The 14,127-nt window shown below is 44.3% G+C and overlaps 1 protein-coding gene across 2 annotated transcripts in view; it reads right to left on the bottom strand.

Moving 5' to 3' along the window:
- SCAF4 (SR-related CTD associated factor 4) overlaps positions 1-14,127 on the bottom strand; it is a 76,163-nt gene that overhangs the window by 23,594 nt on the left and 38,442 nt on the right. For both annotated transcript variants that reach the window (XM_073362386.1, XM_073362398.1), the window contains exons 11-13: positions 10,114-10,199; positions 3,747-3,937; positions 859-959 (exon numbers count right to left, since the gene is read on the bottom strand). In XM_073362386.1, the coding sequence (XP_073218487.1) occupies positions 859-959; positions 3,747-3,937; positions 10,114-10,199 (378 nt within the window). The remainder of the gene's footprint in view (positions 1-858; positions 960-3,746; positions 3,938-10,113; positions 10,200-14,127) is intronic.

Here is a 14,127-nt window from a genome sequence, read left to right as displayed (position 1 = left end):
GAGGGAACATGCTGATGAAAAGTAATCCATCCTGAATATGGCTGAGAATGGCATATACATAAGTTAGCTCCAAGATCATGGCATTTTTAATGGTTGCAGGAGACGAGTTCCTCTAATACATTAGCACTTTGTTTTTGTTTTTCTAAAAACTACAAATTGCCACCAATACCTCTGCTTTCAGTTTTCTCTTCAAATGGTTGTAATCATTTTAAAAATAGTCATTTTTTAAAAGCTATTTTTGCAAAGCTTCCTCTAATTTGTTTTGAGAAGTGAGAGGTAGCAGAGAGAAGCTAAGGCCAAATTATGGATTTTTTGTTTTTTATTTTTTAAGTTTCACTGCTAGTAGGACCATAAACTAAATCAAAATAATAAAAAATTAAGAGATACTGCTGTAAGATTAAACAAAGTGGGAAGAAAAGTGTACTAGCAGAATATTACATAAACAAAGTTTCTGCAATCAAGGGGTCTCCACACAATCAAACTTAGGGCAGGAGAATGGAGGACAACAGCTGTGCAGCAAGCATCCCGCAGCTAAGCTCCTCATCCACCATCTTTCGCTTGGGTCTCCTTAGACAAAGCATGGTGCTCATGAAATTGGAGTACTCTTCCGGGTTAACCCCAAGAACAACGATGCTTTTAAAAGCAAGTCTCTTGTAGCAACCACTTCATATTTTCCACAAATTAACAGTGGCAACAGTTCAAAAATGATGATGATATAGAGAAAAAGGTAAGTGTTGATCTTGAGAATGAACACTGAAACAAAAAGTTTTAAATGAATGAGTTGTTTATATAATAAAAGGCCTCTTTATAGCAAAGGCATATCATGACCTTTGCTTGTATGTCTCTATTTATACTCACATTTATAGATTCAATCGGGCCAAACTCCTCTAAAAGACTTCCAACATCCTGCTGAGTTGTTCTTTTGTCTAGTTGTCCTACCCAGAGTGTAGTACTACATACTAGAAGAAAAATAAAGTCTGACACTTAGGACTTGACTATTAGCACTTTTAAATTGTACTTTTGCAATATAAAGGCTGTGTTAAAATGGCCATTAAAGATAAATTGAAGCTTTTTTGTTGGGTTTTTTTGTTTGTTATAATTCAAATGTTTATAATATTACAAAGTAAATATCTTTCAAAACAAAAACACCTGAAAGTTATTTCCTTTTTTCTTACCTGCCTGGAGCTGAATTCAGGGTTCTGTTTAGCCATGACTACAGCACAACCATTGTTAGAATGCATGCACAGATTTCCAAATTATAAATAAATACTTAGTTGATTTGGAATTTTAAAGAGTCATGAATTTTAAAATTTGTGATAGAAAGGGGGGAAAAATTGTTTTTACTGCTGTGTCAGTGCAGACCTGTGGATATCCCAACAAATCATGGTGAATAAACCCCAACAAGGCAAATACTGACTCCCAATGCTTCAGACTTCAATTGCAGGCCAGGGTGACAGATTCTAGATAGGTGACAATACATATATGAAAGATCTTGCTAGCAAGGTGATACCTGGCAGGCACGAGATAAGAGGCCTCCCTTCCAGCAGAAAGGACAAATCAATTAGAATGGATGACAGATCCCTCCTCTTAAGTGGTTCCCTTCTCTGGTTAGTAGATGGAAACACTTATTGATTAGAGGGTTTTGCTTTTTTTTTTTTTTAAAGTCAGGAAGGAATAGTGTCAGGGGATGTGTAGACAAGAAGTGTGTTTAAATTTATTACAATTAACTTTGTTCTTTAGGCCAAAAATGGAACAGAGGTAGTGCAAAATACAGGCTTCCATAACCACCACTCCAAAAGTAAGTATGGCAGAATTTGACTCATGGCATCTATCTTTTTCCACTCCCCTGCAAGCTGGTGTAGAATGGCTAACCCTAGACACCTTGGCTCTCCCAGCAGCAACAGACATGACAATGAAATCAGGAGTGGGGTTGGAAAAGAAGCACCTGAGGCACTTGGTAGGTCTTTTCACCTCTAATAATAAAAACATGTGAAAGTGCGCTGCCCAGATGTGTCTGGCTAGTCAAGAAGTCCCTCATTAACAGGCAAAGTAACCCTGCTTCAGCCTTTACCCACAGATATCAAAGAGGATAGGTCTTCTCCAGGTCTGACACTAAATTCAAGATCTTTTATTTTGTGTACTGACTCCAGGAACTACTTCATATCCCCAGGATAAACGTAGACAAAATCTCCATTTTTTTTTTTTAAATCTAGAACTGTAGACAACACAAGGTTCAGTATCAGCTCCCACATCCTCCATGCCAAAGTCCTTCCGATTCAGACAGATCTACAGTGCTGAAGAGTAGAGAAGAGGAACCAGGCTGCTCAACTTGGTGAGGCAGACATATTGTGAGAACTGCAGATTTCTTGGGAGAAGCCAAAGAACAAGAATGGGTGCAGACTTGGCTTTCCTCTTTACACAGCTGGAGAAATCCGAACGTACAGAGGTATCCCAATAAGCCTGCACTATCAAAGTATAACAGGACCCACAAAAGGGAGATGGCATGAATTCACTCTAACAGCTTTGGAATAGGAGGAGAGACAAATCCCATTATGGTCTGAGATTATTTCTTCCCAGGGTGCATTCAGGCACACCTCAAAGCCCAACCCAGATGGCACCAAGCTTAACCCAGGCAATCCTTAGCACTGAGACTGACATGGAGGAGACTCGTCCCTTTGTCTGGCCTTTTAGATGGCCCTTGTAGGGGAAGAGGCAACAATCCTGGCACAAGAGAGTTCCCTTGATCTTTAGGAGATCCAGTGTTCATTTGACAAATTGCCCTCAGGAGATGCAACTGCAGTTTGAGGACATTCCCCTTTCCCCCCGCCCTCCCTCAGATCCAGGTCTTTGTTTTTTCCCCTCACCTCCAAGTTCCTCCTATATTCGATGGCAGAGATCAGAGGGAACTCAAGGTCATCTGACAGCCCAGGCCTAACTGCACCGACACATGACACAGTGACACATCTCCACAATCAAAAGGGAATAGCAACCAAGTCAAATCTAGGACCACCATCAGCACTAAGAAGTCAGCCCTGGTGGTGCTGACAACATGAGAATCTCAAGCAGCATGGGATGACTTTCAAGCACTGAGAGCTCTCTGGCACCAGCACTTACTGAAAGTGCATTGTCTGAGGCTTTACATCAGTCAAAGATTTCAAGGCCAGACGAGAACCATCATGATCATCTAGTCTGACCTCCTGTATAACACAGGCCATAGAACTTCCCTAAAATAATTCCTAGAGCATCTCTTAGAAAAACATCCGATCTTGATTTTGGCATGTTTCTGTAAGAGTTATTTCATTCAAACTAAGGCAGCAACAGTTAAAGCAGCAGTCCCTCATCCCCTCTCTCCCCCTCCCACCAGTCTGTCATATTGACCACACAACATGCATTGCAAAATACTTGGGCCCTCTGAAAATGCTCAAAAGTGATTTTTCACTCATTTATAATTTGTCCACAAATCTCTCAAACCTATCAAAGGAATTGTGTCTAGTTAAGGGTTTTAGAAGCCAAGTTCCATGCTTGAAATTTCAACTGTTTTAGGTGTAACGTTTATCTGGAATTGTAGCCATTTCTTCAGTCTCACAAAACTCAAACTGTTAAAAGAAATTTCCTCACTTTTTCACAAAATTCACCTGTTTACAGAGAAAATCTTGAGTACCTGAGAAATGATGCTATAATAAGAACAATTTTGCACTAAAGCTTCCTTTCCTTTGAAAGTAAAATGAGCAAAGGCGAGCACTCACCACTAACAGTTTCTGATTTGATTTGAGGAAGGCCTTTTGACCTGCGTTCTCTCTCTTTTTCTCGTTCACGCCTCTCCTGCGACCGAGATCTAGGAGAGTGTCGGCGCCTATCCCGAGATCGGGAACGAGAGCGACGATGACGCGATCTTCGAGATCGAGATCCAGACCTCGATCGTCTCCTTTTTGGAGATCTAGTTTTAAATAAAAATATTAACATACAATGCTTTGCCTAAAACACACAGTATAAAAATCTGTTTGACTCATCGTGAGTGAAAGTTCAACACTTGCATTTTTTTAAACTTTGAAATCAAGCATTAGTGTGCGTACACACTAGACATTTATACATAACAATACATAGTGTATCCCAAATAAGTATTTGTACCAACAGTAAACTTAAGTGATTAAACATACTTTATCTATGCTACAAATTTATTGTAATTTATTATTCTTTCAACTTCTGATATCCTCTATCACTTTTATTTTTCTCTTGTATTATGGCACTAAATCCAGTATCTATTATATCACAGAACGTACTTACAGCTATTAGTGAGGAAAACTTTTCTTACAAGTTAATGACTAAAAAATTAATAGAAATGTCAGTGAAAAAGACGGTTACCTACCTTTCATAACCTGTTGTTCTTTGAGATGTGTTGCTCAGGTCCATTCCAAGTAGGTGCATGGGCGCCACGTGCACAGTCGTCGGAAGGTTCTTCCCCTAGTGGTATCCATCAGGTCAGTCCAGGAGACCCCTGGAGTTGCACTATATGGTGCTGAATATAGCGCCCTGCCAACCCGCTGCCACTTCAGTTCCTTCTTGCCAGTTGGCTCTGACATAGAGGTAGGCAGGTGGGTCTTGGAATGGACATGAGCAACACATCTCGAAGAACAACAGTTAAGAAAGGTAGGTAACTGTCTTTTCTTCTTTGAGCGCTTGCTCATGTTGATTCCAAGTAGGTGACTCCCAAGCAGATGGTAGGAGGAGGGGTCGGGGCTCACGGAATCGGTGACTGAAGCACTGCTCTGCCGAACGCTGCATCGTCCCTGGCCTGCTGAGTAATGGCATAATGCGAGGTGAATGTGTGGATCGATGACATGTTGCGGCCCTGCACATCTCCTATACGGAAAGCAGCTGAGGATGCTTGAGCCCCTGTGGAATGCGCTGTCACTGCCAGGGCTGGCACCTTAGTGAAGTCATGGCATGCCCAAATGCAGGACGTGATCCATGACGAAATTCTCTGGGACGACACCGGGAGGCCTTTCATTCTGTCCCCTACTGCGATAAAGAGTTGGTTTGATTTACTAAATGGTTTAGTCCTTTCGATGTACAAAGCCAAAGCCCACCTGACGTCTAGGCTGTTGGCATGTGGCTTAGGGTAAAACGTCCTGGCTTGTATGAAACTGATACCACCTTGTGAAGAAAGGCCGGATAAAGCTGCAACTGGAGCTCGAGGGCCGGATTAAAATGTCTGAAAGGCCGGATGTGGCCCCCAGGCCGTAGGTTGCCCACGCCTGCTCTAGTGGATGGTTTCCTGCTGCCAAGGAGGACCTCTCTAACAGGCTCTGAGCATACCAGCTCCATGGGGTTTAGCCATGAAGCTTCCATGCCGTGAGGTGGAGACACACGAGGTTGGGATGCTGGAGGTATCCGTGGACCTGGGTGATTAGGTTCAGCACGAAAGGCAAGGCGATTGGCGTGTCTACCGACAGTTTCAGGAGCGTGATATAACAGTGTTGACAGGCCTAAGCTGGACCTATCAGTATGACAGACACACTTTCCCTTCTGACCTTAAGCAGGACCTTGTGAATGAGCAGGAAGGGTGGGAACGAATAGAACAGGTGGTCCTTCCAGGGAAGGAGAAATGTGTCCATGATCCAGTCACGGCTGTGGTTTAGGAAGGAGCAAAACGGCTGACAATTTCTGCTGAGTCTTGCCGTGAACAGATCTATCTGGGGAACCCCCCACCATTGGAAGATGCTGTTCGCAACGTCCAAGCGAATGGACCACTTGTGGTTGTGGAAGGACCTGCTATGATGGTCCGACAGCTTGTTCTGGGATCCTGGAAGGTAAGATGCCTCTAGGTTTATTGAGTGGGCTATGCAGAAGTCCCACAGCTTGAGGGCTTTCAGGTATAGGGGAAAGGAGCATGCTCCACAATGTCTGCTTATGTAAAATATTGCTGTTGTATTGTCCATCATGACTGATAGGCATCTGCCTTCCAGATGGCATTGGAAGGTTTGGCAGGCTAGGCGAACCATTCTCTGCTCCCTGACATTGATGTGAAGTGAGAGCTCTGCTTGAGTCCTGAGGGCCCCTAGATGTGCTCCCCACCCCAACGCTGATGTGTCCGTGACTAGGGACATTGAGGGCTGGGGCCTGGAGAAGGGCACCCCTGTGCATACCGCTTGAGGATTGAGCCAGCATAGGAGGAACTCTATAACAGAAGAGGGAGTGAAACCAGCTTATCCAGATTGTCTCTCTTTGGTTGGTACATTAATGCCAGCCAAGCCTAGAAAGGCCTGAGCCACAATCTTGCATGCGGCCATGTGACCTAGCAGCTTCAAGTAGCTCTGTGCCATCACGGTGGGAAAAAGCCTTAAGTCCTCTATGATAGAGCAAATGGCTTGGAAGCGAGGCTCTGGTAGGAATACCTGTGCGTGAGTGGAGTCCAGGATTGCTCCTATAAACTCTCTCCTCTGAGTAGGGAATAGGGTTGACTTTGGCACGTTCAGCAATAGACCCAGTCTGTCAAAGGTTGACCGTATTAGGTTTACATGCGCCTCTACCTGCACGTTGGAGTGGCCCCTGATAAGCCAGTTGTCGAGATATGGGAACACCTGCACTTGCCGTCTCCTCAGGAAAGCAGCGACAACTGCCATGCACTTGGTAAACACGTGAGGGACCGCTGACAGGCCGAAGGGGAGGACTGTAAACTGATGAGTGCGGTTCACTACGAACCTGAGGAACCTCCCGTGGGACAGGACTATCGATATATGAAAGTATGTGTCCTTCAAGTCGAGGGAAGCATACAAGTCCCCTGGGATCCAGGGAGGGAATGATGATGGCAAAGATACCATGTGAAACTTCAGTTTCATGAATCTGTGAGGTTTTGCAGCTCGAGAATGGGTCTGAGACCCCCCTTTGGCTTTCGGGATTAGGAAATATTGGGAGTAGAATCCCTTTCCCCTTAGCTCCTGAGGAACCTCCTCTACTGCTCCTGCACTTAGGAGCATTTGCACCTCCTGTATAAGAAGTTACTCATGAGCGGGGTCCTTGGACAGGGATTGGGAAGGGGGATGAAGGGAGCGAAGGAACAGAATTGGAGAGAATATCCCAATTCTACTGTGCACTGCACCCAGCAGTCTGAAGTTATCTGGGCCCACGCACAATAGAAGTGGGATAGACAGTTCAAGAAACAGGGAGAAGGATCCAGGACGTGGTCTGGTGCATCGCTCAGGTGCACCCTCAAAAGGCGTGCTTGGAACTGGAGGGCTGCCTTGTCGAACCCTGGTCTTGGCTGGGTGGGGACTGGGGAGACCTATGTCTATTGTTCCTGCCCCGCTTCCTAGAGTAGTCCTGCCTAGGCTGTGTAGGATAAAAACACCGAAGAGGTTGGGGCTTAAAGTGCTTTCTCTGTGTGGCTGGTGTATATAGCCCCAAGGATTTCAATGTTGCCCATGAATCCTTTAGGTTATGGAGTTTGGAGCCTATCTGCTCCGAAAACAATCCAGAGTCTTCAAAGGGCAGGTCCTGTATTCTTTGTTGGGCCTCTGGAGGGAGGCCCGACACCTACAGCCATGAATTCCTCCTCATGGAGATAGTGGAGAACATGGTTCGCGTCGCCAAGTCTGCCGCATCCAGGGCAGCCTTCAATGGGGTAGTTGAAGACCCTGCCACTACCTTGTCAGGGGAGGATGATGACGACACCCTGGGTGATACCGGGCCTTCCTGACCCTCAGGCTTGCGGGTTTCACCCTGTGCAGGGTCCTCGTGTTCAGTGCTGGGGTTGGCCCTAATGCAGATTCCAGTGCCGACCTCTGCGCCAAACTCCATACCCACTTTGGTGCCACACAGTGGTAAGCAGTCCCTGGCTAGTAGAGGAGCACATGCTTCCAAGGCGATGGACTGGGACCCCCTGGAGTAGGAACCCTGGGCCTGGTAATATACATACAGGGTCCAAAAGCGCCATTGCGCGGGTACCTGCCATCATGGGGGGAGCTTGCCCTGTCTCCTGCCTGTAATGGCACTGCTCTGATCAGTGCTGGCTACGTTTAGAGATGTATGACTCCACCTCAGTCTGATGACTGACTCCGAACATGGAGACCACAGTGGTGCAGGCGATAGGTGCTGCATTGTGGCTGGCTTACTTCTGGGCAGCGCCGGAAGTCTTGTATCCAATGCTCTCTCTTGGCAGGGGACTGAGGTGCTATCATGGCTATCAGGTCCTTGGCCGCCTCAGATGTGTTCAGGGTGGAAGGGAGCTCCAATTCCTCTGTGTGGTACTCCCTTAAGGGGGAGTCCATTGCCACCGGACTTGACGGAACCCCCTACAGGCCCAAAGTTGGAGGTGTGATAGGCGCCAGGTGCCCTGACATGGGACGCACGCGGTTAGCGCTCTCTCCAGTTGCGCTCACCGTGAGCGAGCGCCTTCTGTCAGTTTTCTTGTATCTCTTGTGAGGCACTGTTGAGTGAGAGCGGTGCTGGGCTGTCACAGAAGGGGCGGACTTCGGTGCCAGAGAATAATGGTGCCAAGGATCTCTAGGTGCAGAGTCCTTCCTTGGCGCCATAGCCTCTCTAATTGAGGCCGGCGCACTCCGCACCAAGGTACAGGGTGTCGGGTCTGGCTGGCCCAGTGCCAGTTGGGGACAAAGGGCTCCCATCGTGAGGAGCTGTTTAAGTCTGAAGTCCCTCTCTTTTTTAGTCCTAGGACGGAATCCCTTGCAAATCCTACACCAATTTGTCTGATGGGATTCCCCAGGCACCTCAAACAGGACTTGGGGGGATTGCCCTTTGACACAGATTTATAGCAGGTCCCACATGCCTCAATTCCTGGGAAGGGGGAAACAAATTGGGGTGAGAACCCCCCCCCTCAAACAGAAACTAAGCTAACCACTACTAAAACACTAATTCTACTCTATTTATAGATGCAACAACAGAAACCACTAGGAGAATGCAAGAGAAGACACGCAGCTCCAATGACCGTCATGGGTGGTAAAAAGGAATTGAAGTGGCAGCGGGTTGGCAAGGCCCTATATGCAGCGCCATGAAGGCGCGACTCCAAGGGGCACCGACCCAACAGGTACTGCCAGGGGAAAAACCTTCCGACAACTGTACATGCGGCGCACGCCCACCTACTTGGAATCGACATGAACAAGCACTCAAAGAAGAACAATACCATTTTACACTGTTATTTAAACTAAGCAAACCTAGGCCTGGCAGGTATTTCAAGGTAATCCTCCAAAAAAACCCAAGTAAAGTGCTGCAAAGGAGTGGCCCTGGTAATTTAGTAGGTGGATTTGCCACATACATACAGATGGCTTTTAGCCAGCGTGGAACCAGTATCCCATGACTCTGTTGTGATACGCTGTCTTTCTGATAGGCAAAACCTACAGCCCACAAAATCATTCAAGAGCCTATGGATCTTTTTGTAAAAACAGTGTTGAGAACTCTAGAATCTTGGTACAAATTAAATAATGACATTCTGTCTATTTAAGATTTCTCCAGTAACTGCAAAGGGAGAAGTTATTCTTCACTTCTACCAGAAGAGGAGAAATGTGATGTTGATGGCTCTGAGTGACTCTCATTCCAGTCAAGTAGCAGCTGCACTTCAGAGATATAAGAGTGATCCCTATGTATCTACTGCAGCTACTTATTTGGTCCCCCATTATTGTAGTATCCGAGCACTTCACAATCTTTAAATTTATTTATCAACACAACACACACTGTGAGGTAAGGAGGTCATTTTACCCATGGAGAAGTAAGGCATAAAGATACTAAGGACTCATCTACACCAGGAAATTTACTAGCATAGTTATACCATATATCCTTTGTGCATACTCTTATTCCTGAATAAGTGTGTCCACATAGGGATTTATACTGCTGTCCCTATAGTGGTAAATTATACCAGTAAATTTCCCAGTTTAGACAAGCCCTTAGTGACTTGGCTCAAGGTCACCCAGGAAGAGCAGGGAAATGAACCCAGGATCACCAAGTCCCTGGCTACCACACTAACCATAGGGCTATCCTTTCTCAACACACACTTAGTAAAGCACTTTGAATCCTTTTGATGAGATATGCTAAAGTTAAATATATATATAAAAAAATAGCATACATATATTTTCAGTGCTAGAAAAAATTACATTAACTTACCTTGATGCTGATCTAGATCTTGATTTTCTGTTATCAGAAACATGTCGTTTAACTTCCTGAACACAGGGCTGTTCCACCTCCATATCCTAAAATGCCCCACAAGTTAAACTGCTGTAATTACCGCAAGTATTAATTTTATTCCAGTTTGTGACTAGACTCAGTCTACCAAACAAGTTACATGAAATTGATTCTAGATATCTAACTATGAATTTAAAACCATGATATGATTTTGTCCAAAACAGATTTTACTGTTTTATTCACCAGTGCAAAAAATTTTAATAAGCACAATACATTTGTGATAAATACTATTAATACATCAACATTTTAAAAACTCAGACAAAACTTCAATTTTTAAATTGTTGATTTTTCTCCAAGCTTAGTTAATTTCAGCATGTTATATTAGGTATAATAAATGTTTCTACAGTAAGAATGAGGTATGAATAACTAATGACAGTCAAGCTAAAAAACCCTTGTTGATTTTTTTAAAACCTATTGTTGTTACAAGTAATGTCCAAAGTCACCTGGTCTATGTCTCGCAATGTGTTCTACAACAGTAAGCCCTAATAGTAAAAGATATTTGCTCTAACTGCCAATTCAAATTCTCCACTTATAAACTTTAAGTATTTTGTTTGAGCATTTTCTTTTAATTGAGCACCAAAAGATTAAATCACTCTTGTGGGGAGGAGACTAACGAGCTCTTCTGGGCCTGTTCAGCACAAATGAGGCACACCTGCAAGGTTTGTTCTGTCTGGAAGGGTGAGCTTAAAAAAGAGAAAAAAGAGAAAACCTGCCACAGGAAAAGGCGGTGAACAGGAGGAGGACTGTTCCACCTCAGAGACTGCTGACAGCAGGAACAGGCCAGCTGAGAGGGAGACAGTGAAACTGCCCCCTTACAAAGCAGCTCACACCCCAAGAGGAGGACCTGGAGGTAGCCCCCATTGAAAGACAACAAACCTGCTGACAGACTAAGCCCAAAGGGCTGAATCCAGAAAGACTGCCTGATATCCAGGTCACTTTTGCCTTTGGTTTCACACAGATTCTCCTCTCTCATAAGGGAAAGAGGGGAGAGGACCTTTCTTTTGTCTGTTTTACTCAGAGAACTCCTCATGTGCCCCTGCCCCCCAGTCTGCCACAAGGGCACTCTGCTCTGAAATGTCTTATGGGGCCCAATGTGGGGCTCCCCATTCCTGCAGACTTTAAGCAAAGTCTATAGGAGGAAGTTATACTGGGTGGATTATGGGGGTTGCAGATGATATAATGGAATGACAGGAGAGTAGGGGGGAGTCTTATCCATATTTTAAGAACTTGAGGTTTAAATGCTTAACACGCTTTCTCCTCCCTCTCCATTCCAAAGCAGGGAGCATGACTCCATCCTGCTCTTTCCCATGCCTCCCAATCTTCCACTGTCCTCGCCATATTCCTTTTCTCAGAATTTTTCTACTATCAGGTCTCTCTGGTCAGAGATACCTACAAGGAAGGCAAGGTGTCATTTCCATGAATTGGGAGATGAAATGTTATCAACCAACCACAGACCTAGTCTCTCATTATCAAGCAACCACAGACCCAGAGTAAAAAAAAAATATAATTATGTTCATCTAGTCTGGCCAACTGAATGAAGTCACCTGCCTTTCTCAGAGCTACAGGAGTAGCAAAGGTCAAGCTTATTGATGCCTGAAACAAATAAACTGATCAGCAGAATCCTCAATTCTTGGAAGACTGAAGCATTCTGCTGTTCAGTTTTCTCTCTTCTGAGCACACAGCCTGAAACCTTAATTTTGCCAGAACATATGAAGCTGAAACTATTAAACTCAAAATGTGTTCTGCAACAGTAGGGTGGGGGGTAGGTCTCACCCTAAATCACAGAGGAAGCAGTTGTGAGGAGCCATGTGTCTCATGACTTTCCCAATTGCCTACAATCCCAGATAACGAATGCTCCTCTTGAATTCTCATGGGAACTATTTTTCCTCCCATTTGCACTTGATCAGGTAGGCAACCCTAGTAAACCAGACAGTAGAAATTTTAGACAGAAGTTTTCCTCACTCTTGTTTCTAGATTTGTTCCACCTTCTCAGGGATTGAAACACTTCAGTGAGGAAGGTGATCTCTGAAGAGAGACCAGGCACTGATCTTATCGACAGAAGAAATGCCTGGAAAAACCTACTGTAAAGGATGGTTCACCCAGCTGTAGGTGAGCAATAAATCATCAATTCCAGATGAATGGCTTGCCAAATAGTTGCAGCAGGGTGTTTGTGTAGTCTCTGAACCAACTGTTCGATTTGTCACTGTATTTTTATTATTTACATGATTGTAGCACCGAGGAGCCCCAATCCTGGAATTGTATTAGCATTGTAAAAACAATGAACAAAAAGACAGACCCTGCTCCAAAGAGTTTACAATCTAAGTCTGCAGGAAGAATGACCCTTTCAAGGTGTGTGCAGAACCTGAATCTCAGGTGTGTTAAGTCCCACAAAAATGATGAGGAGTATTTGTTCCAGATGGTCACAAAAGTGTCTTGAAGAATCTGGATCATTCTCCAGGAGTTCTGAATCACCTTCTGTTTGCTCCAAAACCTGAGGTTGTCATCCAAGGGACTGAAATGTATATACCCTCTTATTTGAGGAAGGTAAATACAGCCACTAAAATCTTGGGAACAAACATGGAACTGACCAAAAAAGCCAAAGGTGGGGGTAAGGGGAAGAAATACTGAAAATGGTGGTGATCTCAATAATTACAGGTACTAGAAACATGATAGATTAATGGAAACAAGCAAGAATGGGATTTTTTTTTTTTTTTTTTTAATATCTTCACAACATAAACAACCCCTTTGCTGGATGTCCTGAACGAAGGAAAAGGGTCACAATCCACAAGCATGCATCTTACTGCCAGAATTTACAGGAAACAGGACCAGGATTGGGATGGACCTCCATCACTATTTTTGGGAACCAAGGCAAATCTTAAATATCAAACTGCCTCTTCAGGGGGTGTTGCAGGTGAAATTGCATATAGGGACAGTTGGTGGTGAACCAAGTCCTAAAGAGCTGCCCATTTTCTTGGGCTGAAGGGAAGCAGATTAGGGACAAGAAATTTGGTTAGAGGGGATAAAAATGAGGTAGTCACATTGCATAATGTCCAACACACACTGGGGTCCCAAGTGGATTTAGCCCAAGCTGACAGAAGAAACCTTCGCAAGCTGGCTCTGATGGGGAGGCAAAGTCAGAATCAACACTCCGACTGCTTAGTGGCTCCTAAGAAGTAGTCTTTCTCCAGCGGAAAGAAAGGATTGTTTCTAGCATTTGCCAGTACCCCTAAAGTTCTTAACCTGAAGAAAGCAATCATTTTTGTCTTTGTGCACAGAAAGCTTGTTCACATTCAAGGCCTCAACAATTAACTTTTTGTGATTATAAAGGGAGCCTGAACCAGACAGATTCTGAAGGTAGCATATGTCCCAGAACTGCAACTGAATGTATATCCTGGCTATTGTGGTGGAACAGAATAAAGAGCATGAAGAAAATCTTGTGATATCACAGGCTGCATCACAAATTGAGAAAATTTGGTACAGACTCCAGAGCCTCTTTTTTGTAATGACATTGTTTTTTGGATCTCCATTTGGAGGATTTACTGTCTTTAATAAAAGAAAGGGAAGCCCTGGAGGTGCCTACACAGGCTATAAGTACACACAAGGCTGCTGAGAATTCAATCCATCTCCTTTCAGAGAATGTTCAAGTCTTATCCCTAGGTTCTTCAGTGAAATTGTTCCTTCAAAAGTCTTTCATAGATAAAGCCTTAGAATCCATTTTAGAGATGGCAAAGTTTTGACTTCTTGTATTTAAGAACTTTATATAAAGTAAGTCAGAATTTTCTCACTCACTGATCACTTCTCTAGAAGAAGCCAGCCACTTTAAACCTGGATTTGTGCTGGAAATGGCCCACCTTGATTATCATACACATTTTAAAGAGAGTGGTCACTTTGGATGGGCTATTACCAGCAGGAGAGTGAGTTTGTGTGGGGGGGGGG

This window comes from Lepidochelys kempii, chromosome 1 (genome assembly GCF_965140265.1).
Source record: "Lepidochelys kempii isolate rLepKem1 chromosome 1, rLepKem1.hap2, whole genome shotgun sequence".
Classification (NCBI taxonomy): Eukaryota; Metazoa; Chordata; order Testudines; family Cheloniidae; genus Lepidochelys; species Lepidochelys kempii.
Note: the sequence above shows the minus strand (reverse complement) of the source record. Positions and strands in the feature narration are given on the sequence as shown.